The following is a 26,422-nucleotide window of genomic DNA, read 5'->3' as shown; positions in this document are numbered from 1 at the left end:
GAAAGTGGTTCAGGTTCATTCTTCTGCATGTCGCTGTCCAGTTTTCCCAGCACCACTTGCTGAAGAGACTGTCTTTGTGCCATTGGATATTCTTTCCTGCTTTGTTGAAGATTAGTTGGCCATACGTTTGTGGGTCCATTTCTGGGTTCTCTATTCTGTTCCGTTGATCTGAGTGTCTGTTCTTGTGCCATAAAATTTTTTTCTCATAAAAAAAAGACTGGAAGAAGTGGCTGTTTTATCTAATGCACATAAATCAACACAGAGAGTGAAGGAAATGAGGAACAGATATGTTCCAAACAAAAATATAAGATAAAACTCAAGAAAGTGAGGTGATTTACCTGATAAAGAGTTCGAAATAATGGTCATAAAGATGCTCACTGAAATCAGGAGAACAATGCATGAATACAGTGAAAATTTTGACAAAGAGAAAATGTAAAAAAATACCAAACAAATCACAGAGTTGAAGAATACAATAACTGAACTGAAAATTTCAAAAGAGGGGTTTAACAGCAGACTAGATGAAACCAAAGAAAGGATCAGTGAATTGAAGACAGAACAGTGGAATTCATCCAATGAGAGTTGCAAAAAAAAAAGAATTAAAAAGAGTAAAGATAGTTTAAGGGACTTAAAAGACACCATCAAGTGGACGAATATTTGCATTATAGGGTCTCAGAAGGAGGAGAGAGAGAGAAAGGGGATAGACAGCTTATTTGAAGAAATAATGACTGAAAATTTTCATAACCAGGGGAAAGAAACAGGCTTCCAGATTCAGGATTCTCACAGAGTTCCAAATCAGATGAATCCAAAGAGACCCACACTGAGACACATAATTAAAGTGTCAAAGGTTAAAGACAAGGAGAAAATCTTAAAAGCAACAAGAGAAAACCAGCTTGTTACATATGAAGGACTCCTCCCCACAAGACTGCCAGCAGATTTTTCAGCAGAAACTTTGTAGTCCAGAAGAGAGTGGCATGATATATTCAAAGCGCTGGAAGCAAACAATTGGCAGCCAAGAATAGTCTACCTGACAAAGTTGTCCTTATGAATTGGAGGAGAAATACAGATTTTCATAGACTAGCAAAAGCTGAAGGAGTTCATAACCACGAGACTAGCCTTATAAGAAATGTTAAGGGACTCCTTGAAACTGAAATGAAAGGATGCTAAGTAGTAACTGGAAAATAAATTAACAAACAGACTCCACTGGTTAAATTCATAGTACTCGGATGTTTTAATGGTGTTGAGCAAATCATTTATGCATCTAGTGTGAAGGCTAAAAACGTAAGTAGTAAAAATAACTACAGTTACAATAAGTTGTTAATGAAATACAAGGTACAAAGATGTACATTGTGAAATTTAAAAAGAAAAATGGAGACAGGGGAATAAACAGTATGAAAACCTGAAAAGCCATAGAGCTGATGGTGTAAGTCCCAGTCTGAGTTCAAAGGCAGTGTGGAATACTGATGTCCTAGCTTGAAGATAGGCAGAGGGACTATTTCTCCCTTACTCTGCCTTTTGTTCTTTTGTTCCACCCATATTGGAGAGGGCAATTTGCCTTACTCAATTAATCTCATTTAGAAGTACTTTCAGGGTTGCCTGTGTGGCTCATTTGATTAAGTGTTTATCTTTTCACTTCTGCTCAAGTCATGATCTCACGGTTCATGAGTTCGAGGCCCACATCAGTCTCTGTGCTAATGGTGCGGAGCCTGCTTGGGATTCTGTCTCCCTCACTCTCTGCCCATCCCTCACTTGCTCTCTATATCTCTCTCAAAAAATAAATAAAAATAAACTTAAAAAAAAGAATACTTTCACACAGGATGCCTGAGTGGCTCAGTTGGTTAAGTGTCTGGCTCTTGGTTTCAGCTCAGGTCATGATTTCATCATTGGTGAATTCAAGCCCCACATTGGGCTCCGTGCTGGTGATGTGGAACCTGGTTGGGATTCTCTTTATTTCTCTTTATCTCTCTCTCTGCCCCTCCCACATTCTCTCTGACTCTCTTTCAATATACATAGACTTACAAAGAAAGGAAAGAAAGAAAGAAAGAAAGAAAGAAAGAAAGAAAGAAAGAAAGAAAGAAATACTTTCACAGACTTATCCAGATTGTTTTGTTATTGTTTTTTAATGTTTGTATATTTTGAAAGAGAGAGCATGCACGCAGGGGAGGGGCAGAGAAGGAGAGAGAGAATTCCAAGAGCGTAGAGCTCCGTACACGGCTTGATCTCATGAACCATGAAATCATGACCTGAGCCAAAATCAAGAGTTGGATGTTTAACCAACTGAGCCACCCAGGCACCCCCAGGTTAATGCTTAATCAAATACTTGGGCACCCCACAGCCCAATAAGGTTAAGGCATAAAATTAACCATCACCCATGTCCACTCGGCACCCATTTACATCTCTTTAAACTATTCTTAATCTCCAAATAAAGGCAATAACAAGGTCATAATTTTGCCTAACGTCATACGATTATCCAGTGTACAATTGAAAATGTATTACCCGTTTCCCAGAAGATGAGGTTAAGCCCTTAAGTGATGTTTACCCTTCTTCTTAATATCCCTAACTTAAATTCTGTGATGTGAAATTAATAAATATTATGCTATTAATTCAATACATTTTATGTTACATGATAAGGGAATAAGAGAGGGAGAGAAACAATATTTACCTCACACACACACACACACACACACACACACACACACACACACACAAACATATTCATAACAAAATAAGGAGGACATATTCATGATGATTGCAACACTTGCTTTTGTCACTGGTCATGTGGATAGTTGGTATTAGTAACTACCTTTTTGCCACTACCCCTTCTGTATTCCCTTAGCCTTCAGCTACCACCTCAGCTGGTTGTGGTTTTTTGTCTGGTGGAATGACCCAAACCTTCATTCCCAAAGGATCTGGGCCATTAATAGTCTTTCCTGGATTGGGTTGCTGTAGTTTTCCATTGACTTTAATCACAGGGCATGGTAACACTAAGAGGTGGCTTAAGGGATCTCCTGTACTCCAGACATGTCCTTACCTCCACTGTGGCAGACCAGTCCAGTCTCCACTTGGTAGTCAACATCACTCACCCCAGCCAGCACAGTAACTCCCTCTTTGCTTGTTGATTCAGAAGCATGAGCAATCTGAAGTGACTGAATGGCAGTCTTAAGTCTTATTTCAATGGAATAATTGTTGTGTCAGTGGAATAAATGTGAAAGCATCCCTCCCTCTCCAGAAGACTTGTAGGCCAGCAAATCATAAGGCCATGGGAACTAGAAGCAAAATTTTGCTAGTGGGTCTTCAGGGGTGATAATGAGTGCTGCCACTACCATTCCACCCCTTGATTCCTGGATTTGTGAGTCCAGTTTGTGGGTGAAAACAGCACCATATATGGGATGTTGATTCACAGGATATATAAATGTTCTGGAGACCCTGGCCCCAGCTCTACAAGATATTGTCACCTAGCTGGCACTGTAACTGGATCTTCAAAAGGCCATTCCACCATTCTGTCAAACCAGCTACCTCATGATGGTGGGGAACATGTTAAGAGTAGTGAACTATATGAGCATGGGCCCAGTGCGCCACTGCTTTTGCTGTGAAGTGAGTTTTTTGGTCACGAACAATGCTGTATGGAATACCATGACAACAGACAGGCATTCTATTCATCCACAGATGGTAGTTTTGGCAGTGGCATTGCGTGTAGGGACAGCAAATCCATATTCAGAGGAAATGTCTATTCTGGTAAGAACCATACCCTTTCATTTTCATGATGGAAGTGGTCTGATATAATCAACGTGTTGCAAGGGAAATGACTGGTCACCTTGGGGAGTGGTGCCATTTTGGAAACTCAGTGTTGATTTTGCTGCCAACAGATAGGCACTCAGCAGGGGTTGTAACAGCGATGGCACTGGTTAGTGGAAATCCATGTTACTGGGTCCTGCGTATCCTCCACCCCTCCCACCATGGCCACTGGGTTCATGGGCCCATTGAATGATGACAGGGTGACTGGGGCAAAAGGCTGATAGTATCCATTGATCATTAAAATTCTCCTTTGCTGAGGTTGCCCATGAGTATTCTCATGGGACTCCGATATCTTCACTTTTTTTCTTGTTCAGAGAAATCTTAGCTACTTGCCTCTTTGCCACATTTCCTTCTCATGAATTTTCTAATCATGTTCCTTCCGTGTCCTTTCCCATTTATTTAGCCAAGCATTGGCCATAGCCCATGAATCACTATATAATTTGTCCTTTCAAATCAAAGGAACAACTAGGCGCACTGTTGAATGGTTTTCCGATTGGGAGGATTTCCCTTCACCACTGTCTTTCAGGGAGGTTTCACCATGGGACTGCAGTGCTACGGAACTACAGTTCACTTCTGGGAGATGCCTGTATATCATGCGGGACTTGTAAACCAGGACCCGAGTCTTCTTTTTTCCTGCTAACCAATCATATGGAGCTCTCATGAGGTCATAGGTGCAGAGTAGTAGAGAAAGTGAATTCCCTCTCATTCTACCTTTTGTGTTATTCATGCCTTTCATTTATTTATTTTCTGTTTATGTACATGAGTAAAATTTATGTGTAATTTTATTTTCTTTCATTTTTTTTTCTAGTTTTGATACCCAGGGTATATTAGCCTCAATAAATGAGTTAGGGAGTATTTGTCTCACTCTGTTCTCTTGAAAAGTTGTATCAAATTAGAATAATTGATTCTTTGCGTGTTTGGTACAATGGTAAGGCTGTTATGTTTTTGTGTGTTTTGGTTTTGCTTAGGTTTGGATTTTTTTACTGCCGATTCAGTTTCTTCCACATTTATAAAACTATTCAGGTTTTTTATTTCTTCTTGAGTCACTTTGGCCATTTGTATTTTTTGGGGGGGGGGAGTGGAATTTATCTATTTCACCTCAGTATCGACATATTTGGCGTAATACTGATCATGATATTCTGTTATTATCCATGATGTATTATGGGTAATTTCCTCAGATCTGTTCGAATCGCTAATTACATTTATCGTTGCATCTCTCCACTCTTTATTATTTTTCATCCATATTAATCACTGTGATAAAATATAAAACATAAAATTTACCACTTTAACTACTTTTAAGTTTTAAATACATTCACAGTGTTGTGCTACCATCATCACTGTTTATTGTACAGAAGTTTTTATCATCCCAGACAGAAACTCTCCACACATTAAGCAAATACTCTCCAGTCCCCCTGTGTCTTCTATTCTGCTTTCTGTTTCTATGAATTTTCTTATTCCAGATGACCTGTACAGGTGGCAACATACAATAGTTGTCCTTTTTTGTCTGGCTTATTCAACTAGCACAGTGTTTTTAAACTTTATTCGTGTAAGAGCATGTATCAGAGCTTCTTTCCCTTTTATTGTTGAATGATATTTCGTGTGTAATTACAACATTTTGTTTATTCATTTCTTGATGGACACTTCAGTTGTTTCTACCTGTTGATGATTGTGAATAATGCAGCTGCGATTGCTGGTATACACGTACTTGTTTCAATCTCTGTTTTCTGCTTTTTGAGGTATACACCCAGGAGTGGAATTGCTAGGTCATATGCTAATCCTGTGCTTAATGTTTTCTGAAACCACGCAACTCTTTTCCACAGTGGCTGTACTGTTTTGCCTTCCCTCCAGCAATGTACAACGTTTTCGGTTTCTCTATAACCTAGCCAACACTTTCTGTTTTGTTGATGGTAGAAATGCCCTCTGGGTGTCAGGTAGCTTCTCAGTGTGATTTTCATTTGCATTTCTCTAATGACTAATGATACTGAGGATCTTTTCACTGGTTATTGGCTGTACGTATGTTTACGTTAGAGACATATTGATTCAAGTCTCTCGCCCATTTTAAAACTGGGATTCTTTTTTTCTCTATTGTTGTGTTATAGGAGTTTTTAAAATATATTCTGGTTATTTGATCTATGATTTTCAAATATTTTTTCCCATTCTCTGGGTGGTCTTTTCCCTGTCTTGTCCTTTGATGGTTTGTAATTGTGATGAATTCCAATATATTTATCTTTTCTTTTGTTGCCTGTTATTTTGGTGTCATAGTTATGAAACCCTTGCCAAATCCAAGGTCATGAAGATTGCCCCCTGGTTTAAGAGTTTTGTAGTTCTAGCTTTTTAATTTAGGTCTTTGACCTATTTCAAGTTTATTTTTATATATGGTACAAGGTAAGAATCCAACGTCATTGTTTCCGTGTAGAGATCTTGTTTCCCTGCATCACTTGTTGAAAAGACTGTCCTTTCCAAATTGGGTGTTCCTGGCACCCTTACTGAAAATCAGTTGTATAAAATGTAAGGTTTTACTTCTGGGCTCTCTATTCTATTCCATTTATCTCTCCTCATGCCAGCACTCTATTTTTTTGTTCTTTTACTCATAGCCTCAGGTGAGATAGGCAAAATGCCTTCTGTGGAGTAAGTATTTGCTTAGTTCACACATACGACTATCACCAACTTCATATTAGGTCCCTCAAACTGACCTCCTGCCTTGCTTGGGGTCCCAGCATTCTTTCCTATTTTTTGAATACTGTATTAAATGAAATCCAGATTATGGGCCATTATGACATTAGTTGCCTTCAGAATAAACTTTGGCTCCAGGCCTCTCCCAGTGGAACTGTATTTTATCATCTTGCCAGCATTCTGTTTTACCTCCTACACTGCTGGTTAAAGTCATTAACACAGTATTGCGCCTTTTCAAATGTTCTTCACCGGGAAGGGATTCTCTGCATATCTGGCCCACCATATGAAAGTTGAGAAAAGGACTTTTAAGATCAGTAACCCATTCTTGATAATCTGCTTATGTATAATTAGAAATAATATATTATGGCATTTATATACATTTTTCTAAGCAACTTTCATTTTAATTACATTACTTGCCTAATTCCATTACCTGCTTTTATAATTTTTCTAAATAGCTGTTACTATATTACTGTATTAGTACTTTGGATATAGTAACATGATTTTCTGGTTGCCAGTATTATGAAGTAGTGGTTAATATCTTCCAATATCCTACACAAATCAAGAAATCATAGATAACACTGCATTTTACAAGTTGTAGCTTGTGTGGGAGAAATGCAGTTCTTTGTCAATAGAACATTGCACATCCACTCTGTTGTTTGATAGAACAATTTGTACTTTATTAACATTATTATAATAAATATCTTTCACTTTTGTATTTTCTTAGTTTTACAGTCCTTACTTAGTATTGGTTTGCTTAATCTCTTTCTTTTTTTTTTTTCTTTTTTTTTTTTTTTTACAGGTTTTCTTTAGGTGATGCTAGGAGGCCTCTTCATGAAACAGCAGTTTTGGTAGAAGATGTGGTACACACACAGTTAATTAATCTGGTAAGAGCGTATACAATCTTATTTGGTATTTCTCCATTCTGCTCCTAGCTGCTTCTGTTGGGATTGCAAGCCAACCTTTTTTTTTTTTTTTTTTTTTTGTCTAAAGATGATACTTCCATTTGGAATTCTTTTCTTGTCTGCTGGAGTCAGGTGTAATTTACATAAAACCAAATTTCACCAATCCACGTGCATAATTCAGTTTTGACAACTGAATACTGTCGTGTGACTCCAAACACAGCACGATATAGAACGTTTTTTTTTTTTTTATCATCCAAAAATGTTCTCTTGTGCCTCTGGCTATAGTCAGTCCTTTCACCTACTCCCTGACCCCTGGTAACACTGAATTGTTTTTTCAAAACTTCTCCATATTGCACTTCAGACTTACAGAAGAACTGCACAAATAGTGCGTAGAATTCTGAGAGACCTTTCATCTTTCTTTCGTTAACATCTTATGTAACCACAGTACTATTATCAAAACCAGGAAATAACGTTGCTGTAATACCTTTAATGAAATTACTGACCTTATTTCATTTTCATCAGTTCTCTTGGTAATGCTCCTTCCCTGTTCCAGGAGCCAGTCCGGGATAACACATTGTACTTTGCTATCCTGTCTTTGTAGTCGCCCCCTTTCTAGGATAGCTCCTTCGTCTTTCCTTGTCTCATGGCCTTGACACCTTTTTAAACTTACTAGACAGTTGTTTTGTAGAATCCTCTCCTTTTTTCAACCCATCTGATGTTTTCGTATGATTAGAATGTGGCTATGCATTTTTGCCAAGAATACCATGGAGGTGATGGGTCCTTTTCAATGCGTCGTATCGTTGGGGTTCATGTTGTTGATGTCTTATTTGTGATCTTAACCTTGATAAATTGGCTGAGGGTATATATACTGAATTTCCCCGCTATAACGAAGTTACAAGTTATTTCTTTTTGTTGTAAATAATTATCTTGGGGGAGGTATTTTGTGACTCTACAAATATTTTCCTTCTCTAAAAATTCGTGCCTATTTGTTTGAACATTCATCCATGGATCTTGTCTGAGACAGTTATGACTGTGGTATTTACCTAATAGTGGTTTTCTATTTGCTTGTTTCCTTTTATATTTTTTAATTGCAGTTATCCTTAAAGGAATATCTATCCTTCATCACCATTTATTTATTCAATTTTTAATGTATATTTGTATGGACTAATGTATATTTAAGTTTTATTCTTAGAATCATTATACAATAATATCATTATTTTTATTGCTCAAGTTGTTAGAGTATTGGCCTTTAGGAACACTTCCGTGTCCTTTTCCCCTTTTCCCATCAGGTTTTTGATCCTATGTCCCATATATATTAGAGATATCAATCCTTTGTGGTATATGATACAAATATATTCTTCCACTGTGTGTTATCTTTTGACTTTATTTCTATGGGATTTTTTAGACATACAAATATTTTTATTTTAAGTGAGCCAAATATATCAACCTTTTATTATCTTAGGCTTTTGAAACATAGTTAGAAAGACTTACTTTATATTGAATTTGGAGAAGAATTCACCCATGTTACCTTCTGATACTTGCATGGCTTCATTTTTAACATTTAGATCCTTAATCCATTTGTAGTTTGTTCTTGTTATCATGTGAGATACAGATCTCATTTTATCTTTCTTCCAAGGACTACCCAGTTATACCATCCATACTTCCCCTAATGATTTGAAATACCCCCTTTGTCATATACTAAGTAAGCATATTTGGGATCTATTTATGATTTTATATTTATTATCAGTGCCTTATTTTTCTATGCGTGTGATAATACATTTTAAATTATACAGGTTTTTGGGACCCCTGGGTGGCTCAGTCGGTTAAGCGTCCAACTTCAGCTCAGGTCATGATCTCACAGTCCAGGAGTTTGAGCCCCGCGTTGGGCTCTGTGCTGACAGCTCAGAGCCTGGAGCCTGCTTCAGATTCTGTGTCTCCCTCTCTCTCTGCCCCTCCCCTGCTCATGCTCTGTCTCTCTCTGTCTCAAAAATAAATAAAAACATTTTCTAAAAATTTAAATTATATAGGTTTTATGGTATATTTTAAAGATTGTTACAACTAGATTCTCCTTGTCATTTTTCTGTGTGTTCCTGATTATTCTTGTATGTTTATTTTTTTATATGAATGTTAATATTAGATTTTCTAGCTCCATAAAGTAGCTTTCTGGTATTTTCGTTGAGATTGCCCGAATTTATTAATCAATTTAGAGAGAGCTGCATTTTAAGTATGTTCACTCAATCTGAGAACAGGGACTGTCTGCATTTTTTTCAAAACCACTTTTGTGTCTTTCATGACTCTTTTAACATTTTTCTTCTATAGGCTATACATATTTCTTACTATATTTATTCCTACGTATTTGATTTTTGTTGCTACTGCAAATGGACTTTCTCTATAATTACATAATAGCTGAAAACATCTGAAATTGAAATACATAAGTCTACAGATTCAAAGAGCTAAGCCAACTCCAAATACAGTAAACCCAAAGGCATGCATGTTAAACTGCTGAATACAAAAAAAATAATGTAAATCCTAAAAGCACCCAGATTTAGAAGCACCTGGGTGGCTCAGCCAGTTAAGCGTACAGCTCTTGATTTCGGCTGAAGTCATGATCTCACGGTTTGTGGGATCGAGTCCTGAGTCGGGCTCTGTGTGCTCTCTCGCTCTCTCTCTCTCTCTCTCTCAAAATAAATAAACATTAAAAAAAGTTTTAAAAAAAATCACCTAGATTTATTACCATAGAGGAAGAATGACTTGAATGCAAAATTTTAATTAGAAAACACAGAGACTAGAAGGAAATGGCACAAGTTTTAAAGTACTGGGTATAGAATTTTCGGTTGGCAACTATTTTAATCTGACTCCATATTCACATGGTCTTCTTTTTCCCTGTGTCTCCATGTGTCCTTCTATCTTTAAAGAAATGACCAGATATTTACTATTTAGTATTTTACATCTATACATGCTATTGTCTTCACATCGCAGTGTTGTAGCTTTAAAGAGTCCTGTTTTTTAGGGGTGCGTGAGTTGGAGCCCTGCGTCGGGCTCTGTGCTGACAGCTGAGAACCTGGAGCCAGCTTCAGGTTCTGTGTCTCCATCTTTCTGTCTACCCCTTCTCTGCTCACAGTCTCTCTCTCTCTCTCTCTCTCTCTGTCAGTCTCTTTCTCCAAAATAAATAAACATTTTTAAAAAATTAAAAAAAAAAATAGAGTCCTGTCTCTTTTTTTTTTAATGTTTATTTATTTTTCACAGAGAGACAGAGACAGAGCATGCGTGGGGGAGGGGCAGAGAGAGACGGAGACACCGAATCAGAAACAGGCTCCAGGCTCTGAGCTGTCAGCACAGAGCCCGACGCGGGGCTCGAACTCACAAACCGTGAGATCATGACCTGAGCTGAAGTTGGTCGCTCAACCGACTGAGCCCCAAGAGTCCTGTCTTTTAAAGCAAATAAGGTGCAATCTTTTACAATTACCCACATATTTACCATTTACCATGCTCCTCATTTGTTCTTACAGGTCTGAGTTGCCATTTTAACCATTTCCTACAGCCTGAAAACTCTAACATCTTTTATAGTAAAGGCATGCTGGTGATGAATTCTCTTCAGTTTCTTCATCTGAACATACCTTTTTTCACATTTTTTTTTTTGAAGCGTATCTTTTTTGTATGTGGAACTCTAGTTGCTAATCTTTTAGCAGTTGTGCCCCTCCAGTGTTTCTCAGCATACATTAGTTTCTGATAACAGCATACATTAGTTTCTGATATTCATGTGTTCCCCTGTATTTGACATGTTGTCATTCTCTGGCTGGTTTCAGAATTCTTTATTACTGGATTTTAGAAGTTTGATGTCTGAAGGACTGACTTTCTTCATGATTATCTTGCTTGCAAGTTTGCTTTATGTTGTTGGATCCGATAACTAATGTTTTCCACTAATTTGCAAAAGTTTTTCGCCATTATTTTGTGTGTGTGTTTTTCATTCTTCAGTTTCAATCACATGTGTCCTGGACTATTTGTTATTCTTTCACAAATCTCTGAGAGCCTCTAAATTTTTCTTCAAACAGTTTCCCCCCTCTGCTTAGTTGTTACTGTTTGACTTTGTAGTTTCTATTGATTTGTCTTTAAGTTCACTGGTCCTTCTTTACCCTTTAATCTACTGTTTAGTCCATTTGATAGATATTTCATTTCAGTCATAGTATTTTCTATTATACTATTTGACAATGCATCTTATTGGGCTACGATGCCCCTTTTGAACTATGGACACATTTTTATATTGTTCTTACATTTTAAATCTAGAAGCTCCAAGTTACTTATAGAAGTTATTTGATGATGGTCATTATAGTAGTATAAACAAGAGTTTGCTTATGTTTTTACTTGAAGGAACTTCTTATTAGAGTATATGCTTACTTTTCCTTATCCACATATTATTTAAATAATAATTTTGATCTGTATTTGTGAGATTGGCCCTGTCCTAATCTCACAAAATGTAAAGTTGAATGAGATACCTTGCTAGAGAAAGATCTGGCTTTTTTTCCCCTTTGCCATATTGAGGCGTGCATTAGAGTGAGTTCTTCAGATGAAAAGAATAATAGAGAAATGGTTTTTAAAAGTTAGTTGTTTTTTTTTTACCATTGTATATTTGTAGCCATTATAAATTACGTGTCTGCCGATGTGTGTATGTGTTTTATGCCCTGTTTTGTAATTCTCTGTACATTTAACTCCTAAGACTAGTTTTTTCTTTAATTCTTTTATTCTGTGTTGAGATATAATTGACATGTAGCATTATATAGGTTTAAGGTGGACAATAAGATGATTTGCTATGTTTATATTGTGAAATGATTACCACATGAAGGTTAGTTAGCACATCCACTAACTCACGTATTTGACATTTTTGCATGAATAATGAGAACATTTAATATCTACACTCTTAGCAACTTTCTGGTATACAATACAATATCATTAACTATATTCACCGTGCTGTCCAGTAGGCCCTCAGAACTGATATATCATGTAACTGGGAGTTCATACCCTTTGACCACATTCTCCCATTGCTTCCACCCCTCAGTCCCTGGAAGCCCCCAGACGACTCTCTATGAGTTCAGGGGATTTTTGTATTTTTGTATTATTATTATTATTTTTTTAGATTTTGCATATAATGAGATTATTCAGTATATGTCATTCTCTGACTTATGTCACAAGCTGAATGCTCTCAAGGTTTGTTTTATGTTGTTGCAGATGGCAGGAATCGTGGAGGGGTTTTTTTGTGTGTGGCCGAATAATAGTCCAGTTGCATGCACACACACACACACACACGTACAAAACCACGCTTTCTTTATCCAGTTAGTCATGATCCACATTTGGATGATTACTGGGCTTTGGCTATTGTAAATAATGCTGCAGTTGCACTGTGGTGCAGATGTCTTTTCAAAGATTTTCTTTCTTCTGGATATACACCCAGAAGTAGGATTGATGGCTCTGGTGGCAGTTGGTCTTCAGTTTTCTTGAGGAACTTCCATACCGTTTTCCATAGTGGCTGTATCAATTTACTTTCCTGCCAACAGTGCACGAAGGATTGCTTTTCTCCACATCTTCGCCAGCACTTGTAGTGTCTTGTTGATAGCAGTCATTCTCACAGGGATGAGGTCATACCTCGTGGTGGTTTTGATTTGCATTTCTCTGATGATAAGCAATCTTGAGCAGCTTTTCGTATACCTGTTGGCCATTTGTGTCTCTTCTTTGGAAAAAATGTCTACTCAGGTCCTTTCTGAATTTTTAAGTTGACCCATACTTTCGTGTTCATGTTTTATTTGATAACCTTTAAATTTCAGTGAAAACAACAGAGAGGGTTTTTTTTTTTCCAAGTTGAATGGCCAAATAGAGAGAAACGACTTGTCCAAGTTATGAGCTTATTAGGTGCTAGAACTGAAGGCCTCCAGAATTGAAGCCTCCTTACCCCCTTCCTCTGGAGTTGTATGATAACCCTGCATATTTTGGGTATTCACCACTGTCAGATATAGGGTTAGCAAATGTTTTCTCCCATCCCATAGGTTGCCTTTTCATTTTGTTGATTGTTACTTTTGCTTTGCAACAGCTTTTTAATTTGATGTACTCTCGGTTATTTACTTCTTACTTGTGCTGATGTCATATCCAAAACATCATTGCCCAGATCAGTGTCAAGGAGATTTTTACATCAGTTGTCTTCTAAGAGTTGTATGGTTTCAGGTCTTACATTTAATTTTTTATTCCATTAAGAGTTAATTTTTGTAAGTGGTGTAAGATACGGGTCCAGTGTCATTCATTTGCATGTAATGTCCAGTTTTCTAATACCATTTATTTATTTTTCTAATTAATTTTTTTAAGCTTATTTATTTTGAGAGAGAGAGCAGGGGAAAGGCAGAGAGAGAGAGAATCCCAAGCAGGCTCCACACTGCCAGCATGGAGCCTGACGTGGGGCTCGAACTCACGAACCCTGAGATCATGACCTGAGCTGATATAAAGAGTCAGACACTTAACCAACTGAGCCACCCAGGCACCCCTCCACTACCATTGTTACTGTGTTTTCTCCATTTAGTATTCTCGTCTCCCTTAATTTTAGTCCACTGTGTATACATAGGGATATTTCTGGCATCTTAATTCTATTTCATTCACCTATGTGTCTGTTTTTATGCCAATACCGTATGGATTTACTGTAGCTTTGCAGTATTGTTCAAAATCGGCCTGTGGTGCTTTCTTCTCCTTTTCTCAAGATTGCTTTAGTTATTCAGTGTCTTTTGTGGTTCTGTATAAATTTTAGCATCGGTTTTTCTATTTCTGTTTAAAATACCATTGGAATTTGATAGGGATTACATTGAGTCTACAAATGGCTTTGAGTAATATGAACATTTTAACAATGTTAATTTTTCGATCCATGAGCACAAGATATCTTTACATTTTTTGTGTTGTCTTTAGTTGTTTTTGTCAATATCGTACGGTTTTCAGTGTAGTGACATTTTACCTCATTGGTTAAGTTTAAGTATTTTATTCTTTTTGATGCTATTGTAAATTCAGTTCTTTTCTTTATATCTCTTTCAGATAGCTCATTGCTCGTGTACAGAAACGTAACTGATTTTTGTATGTTGACTTTGTATTCTGCAACTTTCCTGAGTGTTTTGGTTTTAATGGTTTTTTGTGTGTGGATTCTTTATATTTTCTATATATAATATCATGTCATCTGCAAACAGACAATTATATATCTTCTTTTCCATTTTGGATACTTTTAATTTCTTTATCTTGCCTAATTTTTCTGGGTAGGCTTCCAATATTGCGTTGAAAAAAAGTGCTAGGAATGGGCATCCTTGTCTTGTTCCTGATCTTAAAAGAAAAACGTTTAATCTTTCACTGTTGAATATGATGTTAGCTATTGGCTTGTCATATGTGGCCTTTATTATATTGAGTTATATTCGTTCTTTACATAATCTTTTGAGAATTATTGTCATAACGGGTGTTGAATTTGTGAAATGCTTTTCCTGCATCTATTATGAGGATCATATGCTTTTTTTATCCTTCATTCTATTTAAGTAGTATATCACACTTATTAACCTGGCTATATTGAACCAACATTGGATCCCCCGGGGATAAATCCCACTTGATTATAGCATATGATCTTCTTAATGTACTGTTGAATTTGGTTTGCTAGAGTTTTATTGAGATTTTTGAATCCGTATTCATCAGAGATATTAGCCTGTGATTTTCTTTTCTTGAAGTGTCCTTATCTGACTTTGGTATCAGTGTAATGCTAGCCTAGTAAAATGAGTTTGGAAGTGTTCCCTCTTGAGTTTTTTTGGAAGAATTTGAGGATTGTTTTCTTTAACTATTTGGTAGAAGTTACCAGTGAAACTGTCTGATCGTAGGCTCTTCTTTTTTGAGAGATTTTGGTTACTGCTTCAACTTCTTAGTCATGATTGGTCTGTTCACATTTTCCATTACTTCATGACTCAGTCTTGGTAGGCTGTGTATTTCTAGGAATTTATCCATTTCATCCAGGTTATCCAGTTTGTTTTCATTTAATTGCTCATAGCAGCCTTTTATGATAATTTGTGTTTCTGTGGTACCAGTCGTAATGTCTCCTGCTTCTTTTATAATTTTGCTTACCTGAGCCTTCGTTTTCTTTCTTGGTTAGTTTAGCTACACATTTATACATCTGTTTTTATTTTTCAAAAAAACTCCTACTTTCATTGATTTTTTTTTTCTACTACGTTTCTAGTTTCTATTGCATTTATTTTTGCTCTAATCTGTATTATTTCCTACTGCTATCTTTGGGCTTAGTTTGCTCTTTCTTTAATTCTTGTCATGTAAAGTTAAGTTGTGTATTTTCAGTCTTTTTTTTTTTACTTGAGAGAGAGAGAGAGAGAGAGAGAGAGAGCACAAGTCTGGAGAGGGGCAGAGGGAGGGAGAGAGACTCTTAACCAGGCTCCATGCTCAGCACGAAGCCCGACTCAGTACTCGATCTCATGACCCTGGGATCATGACCAATCAAGAGTTGGATGCTCTACCAACTCTACCAACTAAGCCACTCAGGCATGCCTTTCTTTATTCTCTTTTTTTTTAATGTTTATTTTTGAGAGGGAGACGGAGAGAGAGTACATGCACACGCGAGCAGGGGAGGGATAGAGAAAGAGGGAGACAGAGAATCCCAAGCAGGCTGTGCAGTGTCAGCATAGAGCCCACACAGGGTCTTCGACCCACCACACATGAGGTCATGACCTGAGCTGAAATCAAGAGTCAAGCCCTTAACTCACTGAGCCACCCAGACACCTCGCCTTTCTTCATTCTTAATGTAGGCACATATTGCATAAACTACCCTCTTAGAACTGGTTTTGTTGCATCCCCAAAACTTTGGTATGTTGTGATTTTGTTTTTGACTCAAGATGCTTTCTGTCTTCCCTTTTGATTTCTTCTTTCCTCTGTTGGTTATTCAGAAGACTGCTGTTTAATTTCTGCATATTTGTGAATTTTCCAGTTTTCCTCCTGTTATCAATTTCTAGTTCTTTACCATTGGAGTCAGAAAAAAATACTTGATTTATGATTTCAGTCTGCAGACAGGAATGTTTCCTGCCTGGTTCTTGTGCCAGCAGGACCGCTTGCAGTCAGCAGCTGGGAGTGACTGGAGCCCAGTTACAGGGCTCTTTCTGAATCCACAGAAGGACCAAGTTTGGCGGGCTTAGCTGCAGGGGCTCCTGGACAAGGCCAAGGCGGGCTGGAATCAGTGCAGAGTCCATTTCAAGTTCCACACTTGGGACTAGGCTGTGTCCCTGTTACCTGCGGCACAGGTGGGCATGACCTCTCCCAGATCCTTTGATATATGGTGCTAGTAATGGTACGATGGCCACGCAGGGCTATAGCCTAGCCCTCAGGGGTACAGGATTGTTATTGTTGCTTTTCTTTTAGCTGGCAGGTCACTGAACTGGACGCAAAATAGAAACTGCGTTGTTGTGAGCTAACTCACATGTCTGCCAAGTTCTCACAACATCCTACTACTGCTTTCTTGGCTTGGTCTCCTCTGCATCTCCCGTGAGCTGGTTAATTTCGGCATGTTTCATTCAGCACTTCGGAGGAAAGGAAGACATAGTAGGAAAAAGTTGTTTAAATGTGGACACTTCTTTAACTTAGAATAGTATGCAGGCACAACACATTGTGGTGTTTTCTGTTTTCTTACTAGTTTAACTTTCTGTATTTGAAACGTATAGCTTATATTACATACGGCAAACCTAGTTTGTTTGTTTGTTTGTTTTTTGCTGGTTGTTGTTCAGCTCTGTGTGTTTTGACAAATGCATAGGGCTTTTATAACTACCACAACAATCAAGATTCAGAGGTTATATCACTTCCCCACAGACTCCCTTGTTTTACCCATTTGTATTCAAACTCCTCCTCTCTACCCCACCCCCTCTGTTCCTTGAGGTCCACATTCCCCTTTGGTGGAGCAGAATGAGAGAGCTTCTCATAACTTTTTGTGAGTGCCTGGTAAGCAGACATGAATTTACACTGTTTTTGTGTCCACGATAGGAGTTTCTGGTGCAAAATAAAACCCACGAAACTCACTGCCTATTTTTTTTTTTTTCTGTATTTTCAGTTCTCATTTCCTTCTCAAGTCTGCCTCCAACCATTTACTTTTGAGAATTCTCAGATAGTTGTTGAATGTATTATATCCAGGGTTTTTATTGCATTCATTGGGAAAAGCAGTACTCCACCATAACTGGCTAGATAGTTGAAGTCAGTCGTTTTTCTAAACATTGTTTTATCACCTGAGTCAATGATCCACTTTTTCTTTATTTAAAAATTATTTTATTGAGACAATAATTGACCTATAATATTATATTTGTTTCAGGTATAGAACATAATGATCCAATATTTATATGTATTGCAAAATGCTCACCACATTAATGAATTCACTTTTCAGTTTTTTCTTTCCTCTTTTTTCCCCTCTTTGCATCAGAATCTTTGTATGTTTTTATCATAGCACATTTGTTCCACAGTGTTACCTAAGAATTCCTATTTTTGATATTGATGTAAGTAAAACTATATTGCTTCCAAGTAGGGATTCACTTGCAATTAAACAAAATAGTTTATTAATTTCGGATTTAAGCTTATCAGTAAAACAAGAGCTTGCTTCATTGGTTACCTTTGATGGTAGTCTCCTGATATTCTTGAAGTTTATACATCTATTTCTCTTAGTTTTAACCTGCATGTCAGAGCGTCTTTTGATAGTTTTTAAAATAATGTTTAATTTATTGTTTAAAAACTACCATATTATATCTTGATGTCATTTGGTAACATACAGGGCTTTTATATAGCTAAGTCTTTAGAAATTGCTGTTCAGAATGCTATGGTGTTCTCAATGTTGCAATGTCTTTTCAGACATAGTAGTCATAGTATCTTAAAATATTCTCTATGTATTTACTGTTCCACTATGTGGGCATCCCTATGGGACTAAATCTTTAGCCACATAATCTAAAATGGTATGTAAGTAGCTGCCAATTGTTCTTTGCACATGAAAGTTATATTTGTCCCAGTGTCCTAAAAACAAACATAAATTAAGCAACCATTTAGTTTCTAGAGTGCGGTATTCTGTTTCAAACTGTTTCTTGCTTTGATCATTAGGTATTCTTTATTTCAGGTGTTTATTTTATTCATTAATTTAGTAAACCTTTATCGAGTGACACTAATGTAGCTCTGATTCTACTGACAGTGAGTGAATAGAAAATTATCTTTGCCTTTGGGTAATTAACAATTTTGTAATGTATAGAAATTAAATTTAAGAAGCGCCTGGGTAACTCAGTCGGTTAACCATCCAACTTCGGCTCAAGTCATGATCTCACAGTTCATGCGTTTGAGCCCCACTTCAGGCTCTGCTGGTAGCTCAGAGCCTGGAGCCTGCTTGGGAATCTGTCACCCCCTCACTGTGCCCCTCCCCCACTCGTGCTGTGTCTTTCAGTCTCTCAAAAAATAAACGTTAAAAAATTAAATTTAATTTAAAAAAGAAATTTAAAACCCATAAGGAAGAGAATACACATTCTTCTCTAGTGGATGTGTAACATTTTCCAAGACAGATAACATGTTAGGCTACAAAACAAGTCTTAATAAATTTAAGAGGATTGAAATCATATCAAGCAGCTTTTCCACCCACAGTGGTATGAAACTTGGAATTAATTAGTTACATGAAGAAAACTGGAAGATTCACAAATACATGGAAATTAAACAACATACTGCTGAACAACCAGTGGCTCAAAGAAGAAATCAAAAGAGAAATAAAAGAAATACTTTCAGACAAATGAACATGGAAGTGTAACATACCAAAATTTGGGGGATGTGACAAAAGCAATTCTAAAGGAGAGTTCATAGTGATAAATGCCTCCCTGAAGACATGAGACAAGTCTCAAACAACCTCACTTTACCTAATGGACCTAGAAAAAGAACAAACAAAACCAAAGTTAATAGAAGGAAGGAAGGGACAAAGATTAGAGCAGAAATAAATGAAATAGAGACTGTAAAGACAGTAGAAAAGATCAATGTTTCGAGCTGGTTCTTTAAAAAGATAACAAAATTGACAAACTTTTAGGCTCAGAAAGAAGAAAAAAGAGAGGACTCAAATAAGTAAAATAGGATATGAAAGAGATATTACAACTGATACCACAGAAATATAAAGGATCATAAGAAATTATTATAAATAGTTATATGCTAACAAATTGGACAACCTCAAAGAAATGGATGAATTCCTAGAAACACAACCTACCAAGACTGTCTCTTGGTGAAATGGAATATCTGAACATTCCAATTACTATTAAGGAGATTGAATCAGTAATCAAACACCTCCCAATAAACAACAGTCAGGGCCAGATGGCACCACTGGTGAAGTCTACCAGACATTCAAAGAATTAATGGCAGTCTTTCTCAAAGTCTTCCAAAAAGTAGAAGGGGAAGGAATTCTTCCAGACTCATTTTATAAGGCCAGAATTACCCTGATACCAAACCCAGACAAGGATGTCACAAGAAAACTCCAGGCCAGTATCCCTGATAAGTATGGGTCAAAATCCTCAACAGAACATTAGCAAACCAGCTCAACAATACATAGAAAGGATCGTGTACCATGATCAAGTGGGATTTCTTCCAGGGATGCAAGTATGGTTCAACAAATTGTGACACACTGTATTAACAGAGAGAAGGATAAAAATCATACAATCATCTCAATAGATGCAGATAAGGCATTTGACATAATTCAATATCCACTTCTGTAAAAACTGTCAACAAAACACATAGAGAAGAACTGTACTTCAATATAATAAAGGTCATACATGACAAGCCCACAGCTAACATCATAGCCAACAATGAAAAGGGAGAAGTTTTTCCTCTAAGATCAGGAATAAGACAAGGATAGTTATTCACCACTTTTATTCAACATAATACTGGAACTCCTAGCCATAATAGTCAGGCAAGACAAATAAATAAAAGGTATCCAAATTGGAAAGGAAGAAGTAAAATTTCCACTATTTACACAGGGCACAATATTTATAGAAAACCCTAAAGACTCATGAAAAAACTATTAAAATTCATAAGCAAATTCAGTAAAGTTGTAAATCAACAAATTCAGTATGAATATAAAATTAAAAAACAAAAATCTGTTATTTTTCTGTAGGCTAATAATGAATTATCAAAAAGAAATTAAGAAAATCTCATTTACAATTGCATCAAAAGGACTAACAAATTTCTAGGAATAAATGTAACCAAGGAGATGAAACACCTGTATAGTGAAAACTACAGGACATTAAGGAAAGAAATTGAAGAAGACACAAATAAATGGAAAACTATTCTGTGCTCAGAGTTTAGAAGAACTTGTATTGTTAAAATGTTCATACTACCCAAATCAGTCTACAGATTCAACTCAATTCCTATCAAAATTCCAATGACCTTTTTAATAAAACTAGAACAAACAGTCCTAAAATTTATATGGAACCACAAAGGACCTCGAATAGCCAAAGCAGTCATAATAAAGAAGAACAAAACCTGAGGCATCACACTCTTATTTCAACCCATATTAAAAAGCTATAGTAAACCAAACAGTATGGTATTGGAATAAAAACAGACACATAGATCAATGGAATGGAATAGAGATCCCAAAAATAAGCCCATGCATATATATAGTTTAGTTTTCAGCAAAGTATTTCAACATGAATATACAATGGGAAACAATAGTCTATTCTAAATGGTGTTGGGATAATTGGACTGTCACATGCAAAAGAATGAAACTGAACCACTCTCTTACACCATAAACAAAAATGAACTCAAAATGGATTGAAAGACCTGAACATAGCACCTGAAACCATATAACTCCTAGAAGAAAACATAGGTAGTAATCTTCTTGACATAGGTCTTTGTGATGATGTTTGGAATCTGACACCAAAAGCTAAAGCAAAATTAAAGAATGGGACTACATGAAACTATATGAAGCTTCCACACAGCAGAGGGAACCATCAACAAAATGAAGAGGCATCCTACTGAATGGGAGAAAATATTTGGAAATCATATATTTGACAAAGGATTGATACCCAAAATATATTAAGAATTCAGATAGTTCAAAAGGAAAAAAAAATTTGATTAAAAGATAAGCAGAAGATCTGAATAGACATTTCCAAAGAAGACATGCCAACAGGTACATGAAAAGGTGTTCTACGTCACTACTCATCACGAACATACAGATCAAACCACAATGAGACATTCACACCTGCTAGAATGGCTGTTATCAGAAAGACAAGAAATAACAGGTGTTGTGAAGGAAATGGAAAAAGGGAACTCTTGTGCAGTCTCAGCGGGATTACAGATTGGTACAGCGACTATGGAAAACTGTGGAAATTTCTCAAAAAAAACCTAAAACTAAAACGACCATATGATCCAGCAATTCCACCTCTTGGTATCATCATAAGAAAAGAAAACACTAACTCAAAAGATGTATGTGTCCCATGTTCATTTGCAGCACTATTTACAATAGCCGAGGTATGGAATAACCTAAGTGTCCATCGATGGGTACATGGACAAAGAAATTGTGATGTATATACACAATGGAGTATTACTCAGCCATATAAAAGAATGAAATCTTGCCATTTGTGACTGTATGGGTGGACCTAGAGGGTATTATGCTAGGTGAAGTAAGTCAGACAAAGACACATACCATGTGATCTCTCGTGTATATGGAATCCAAAACCAAAACCAAAAATATAAATGCAAGCTCATAGATACAGAGAAACAGGATGGTGGGGAGAGCACAGATGGGGAGAAACTGGTATGCTATTTTGTTTTTGTTTGTAGTTCGAATAAATTGAGAAAAATATTATGATAGCTGGTAATGCTAACACGCACAGAGAGCGATGGGGGTTTTGACAAGCAGTATCCAGCTTGAAGTTCTCCATGTATTTGTCTATGTAGAAATATATGTTAAATCTTGTACAGGATTCAGCATATATTTATCATATTGAGGAAAGTCAGCCTCAGACTAGGTGTCGTAAACTGTTACCCAGATGCATAGAGGTAGCATAGGAGCATGTTTTATTTCACCTGGACTATATTTTTAAAGATGTGAAGGTAATTGCCCACATTTCAAAGTTAGACTTCTTTTACATACCAACCGGATTTCTGGCTTCTCATGAAATGCTGAAATTGATACGTTACACAGCGTATGCCTTGAAGTCAGCATGGAAGTCTCTGCTCTACTGAGAGCTGTTTCCACCTGGAGATTCTGCACGGGCTGGTTTTCACCAGACCAGCTTCATTGACTTAACCGGGAAAGTATTCAGTATGGAGGGAGTTATGCAGCATAGTGTACCCATATTTCTCATATTCCTCCCCAATTCTGGTTTTTAAGAACTCTAATTTTAGAAGAAAATTAGGTCATTCTTACAGAAATTTTAGTTTCTCTCCAAAGCTGTGGGAACAGTTGTTAAGTATGTCACAGAAATTCATAGACAGAGATAATAAAGCAGGTTGTTTCCTAGGCAGTTTACTTTTTTTTTTTTTTTTTTTTACCCATGTAACTTGGCTCTGGTAATGGAAGAGTGATCTATCAAAGGTCATGCAAAAATTTTGGAAGCAACAGGAAGCATTTAGATTCTTGCTCCTGCCCGTTTAGAAGAGAATGAGAGGATTCTATTATCACAGCTCTGTTGTGCTGTGTCTCCTGTCAGAAAGCACCTTGAACTACTAGGACAGTGAGCTAGGACTTCAGCAGCTAAATTATTCTTTTTTCTGCAACTGAAATCGAAAACTTAGTGAAACTTAATCTAAAACTTAAAGGGCAAGAAAACTGTGGAAGTTCAATATCATTGCCGGTATCCCGTGACATTTTTTAGTGTCTCCTCTGAACTCTTACACATAAAAGAGTAGGTACACAGCTGACATCTGTTCAGGCTATCTAACAATTCTCCAGTTACACCAGTATTCTAAGTCATGACAGGGGCTTAAAAATCCAGATTCTCCTTAAGTATAGAGTCAGTGTCAGTTGTCAAGGTGTCTAATAATTATTCGCAAAACATAAGAAAGTTCAGAATATTCGTCCATACTCTCCAAAGGATTCTTTTTAGGAGGGCTAGGGTGCGGCTGAAGAGTTTGTATTTTTAATAAACACCCAAGACACTGGATGTTGTATGGAAGCCAATTTGACAATAAATTACATTTAAAAAAAGTAAATAAATGAAACAAAATCCCTGAAGAAAAACAAATAAATAAGCACCTAAGATCTTTGTAATGCAAGTAGTTCAAGAGCCAGACTTGAGAAACCAGTCTATATAGGCTGGTGGTTTGTAACTGGGTCTGGGCGACAAAATTGCCAGTGTTTCTTAAAGAGTAAAAACATGATCTGAACTAATTTTAGAGAACTTTTAGGTGGACAAGATGAGGCTACTCTCTAAAACTGTTAGGTAACAATACCTAAGTTTGTAGCTTAATGAATTTGTTTTTTCTTTCTAAATGTTTATCTTTTCCTTTAAAAACAGATCTCCTTAAGATACCATAAAATTGTTTCAATAAAGCTAATGTTACTCAAAGCATGCATGTGTGTGCTTACCTAATTTTGCTGGATCTTGTTTATTAAAGTCAGTAAAATCATTCAAGGAACAAGTTTGATGAATAGGGTGGTTGACTATATCACCTGTCCCAAGGCATTTAGCAGTAGTTCTCAATTTGAAGTTCACACGAAAGCCATCTTCCTGGCTTTAAAAACAACAACAACAATACCCACAACTACCAGACCCTACTCCATATGTGCTTAATACAAAATTCTGGGGGTGGGGTGCCTTGGTGACTCAGTTGTTTAAGCGTCCGACTCATGATCTCAGCTCAGGTTAGGAGCTCAGTTTGTGAGTTTAAGCCCCAAATTGGGCTCCGTGCTGATGGTGTGGAGGCTACTTGGGATTCATTCTCTCCTTCTCTCTACCCCTCCCCTACGTGTGCACTCGCTCTCTTGCTCGCTCTCTCTCTCTCTCTCTCTCTCTCTCTCAAAATAAATAAAACTTAAAAAAAAATTCTGGGACTGAGTACCCCTAAAAAAAAAGCACTCCAGCTGACTCTGATGAGCAGCTCTGGGTCTGAGACACTATATTTTAATTTATTGTTTTAATTAATTTATTTTTAAGTTAGGTAACATACAGTGTAATCTTGGATTCAGGAGTAGAACCTAGTGATTCATCTCTTACATGTGACACCCAGTGCTCATCCCAACAAGTGCCCTCCTTAATGCCCATCACCCATTTAACCCACCCCACCCACCCCCTCCAGCAACCCTCAGTTTGCTCCCTGTATTTAAGAGTCTGTTATGGTTTGCCTCCCTGTTTTTATCTTACTTTTCCTTCCCTTCCCCTGTGTTCATCTGTTGAGTTTCTCAAATTCCACACATGGGTGAAATCATAAAGTATCTGTCTTTCTCTGATGACTTATGTCACTTAGCATAATACCCTCCGGTTCCATCCATGTTGTTGTAAATGGCAAGATTTCATTATTTTTCGTCACCTAGCAGTATTCTACATCTTCTTTGTCCATTCATCATTTGATGAATATTTGGGCTCTTTCCATAATTTGGCTATTGATTATAGCGCTGCTATAAACATTGTGCCCCATGAGTCACTGTATTTTAAAGTACAGTAAAATCTTGGATTAGAAGTAACTTGTTTTGCAAGTATTCGGCAAAATGAGCAAACATTTCTAATAAATTTTAACTTGATAAACAAGCAATGTCTTAAAATAGTGGTTGGTACATGATGCTGAATGTCACATGATCAGAATTGAACCAATAGTTCTTCTCTCTCTCTCTCTCTCTCTCTCTCTCTGTCTCTCTCTCTCTCTCTCTCTCAGATTGTGGGTGATCATCTGGCATGCTCGGATGCTCAGTCTTAGGCCACAGTGTTTGGCAGAAATCAGTGATTTTTCAGAACGTTGGTAGGTGCCCACAACGGGCACTAGGGTATGTTTTGTCACTTTAAAGCACCTATGGACAGTCCTTTGATTCTCCTTAGGAATGCTTTGCTTCATTGTACGTTAGGCTGCCTGCAGATACAGACCCTTCCCTCTGCTGCCTTATTGCCAGTTACATTCAATTCAATACCTGACAAGAGTTTTTTAATAAAATGCTGTAGTCAACATCCAAGCATATACAATGGCCCCCATGCAGAAAACGATTCCATTGAGCCAATAGATAGCAGTGATTCCATTAGTGATAGTGAAAGATCTCTTACACAGTAACCATCCTCTCTCTTATCTCCTCACACCCACCAGGAAGGTTTTCAAAGGTAAGTGCAGGTCTATTTGTTTATTTTTCTTTATATTTTGTATTTTCTTGATTATTTGGTATTATATTACAGTATTGTAATCATTTTTATATGAATATTTTTGGGTTGTGGAAGGAATCATCTGAGTTTCCATTATTTCTTACTGGGAAATTCACTTTGGTATACAAGTGCTTTGGATCACAACATGTTTCGAAACGAATTATGCTCACAAATCAAGGTTTTACTGTATCTGTGTATGAGTTGACCTCTTTTACAGAGCTCCTTAAAGATGTATCTTGTAGACCTAGGCCTCCTACTATTTAAAAATGGTTGGTGAAAATTAAATGGAGTAATACTGACTTTGTATTTAACAAGTGATTGTAATAGTTCATATGAATAACACATACACATCTACACACATAATGCCATTTTCTTCATTTTAGAGGCATTTAGAAATAATAGAGGGGCACCTGAGTGGCTCAGTCAGTTGGGCGTCCAACTTTGGTTCAGGTCATGATCTTACCGTTCGTGGGTTCGAGCCCTGTGTTGGGCTGTATGATGACAGCTCAGAGCCTGGAGCCTGCTTCACATTCTGTGTCTCCCTCTCTCTCTCTGCCCCTCCCCTCAGGTTCTGTCTCTCTCTCTCAAAAATAAATAAACATTAAAAAATAATTAAAAAAGGAAATAATAGGGGGCAATTATGGATATAAATACAATTTTAATAATCAAGTTTATACTTGTATAGTAATATTGCAATCAGAAGGATTATTCATTTAATCCATCATT

At 36.9% G+C, this 26,422-nt stretch overlaps 1 protein-coding gene across 4 annotated transcripts in view; it reads left to right on the top strand.

Annotated features, from left to right (window-relative positions):
* Window positions 1-26,422, top strand: part of SUPT3H (SPT3 homolog, SAGA and STAGA complex component) — a 540,862-nt gene that overhangs the window by 278,531 nt on the left and 235,909 nt on the right. For all 4 annotated transcript variants that reach the window (XM_047858055.1, XM_047858052.1, XM_047858053.1 and 1 more), the window contains exon 3: window positions 7,265-7,349. In XM_047858055.1, the coding sequence (XP_047714011.1) occupies window positions 7,265-7,349 (85 nt within the window). The remainder of the gene's footprint in view (window positions 1-7,264; window positions 7,350-26,422) is intronic.

The sequence above is a fragment of the Prionailurus viverrinus genome, chromosome B2, assembly GCF_022837055.1.
Source record: "Prionailurus viverrinus isolate Anna chromosome B2, UM_Priviv_1.0, whole genome shotgun sequence".
In the NCBI taxonomy this organism is placed as follows: Eukaryota; Metazoa; Chordata; class Mammalia; order Carnivora; family Felidae; genus Prionailurus; species Prionailurus viverrinus.
The sequence above is the reverse complement of the archived record's forward strand: the minus strand, read 5'-3'. Positions and strand labels throughout refer to the sequence as shown.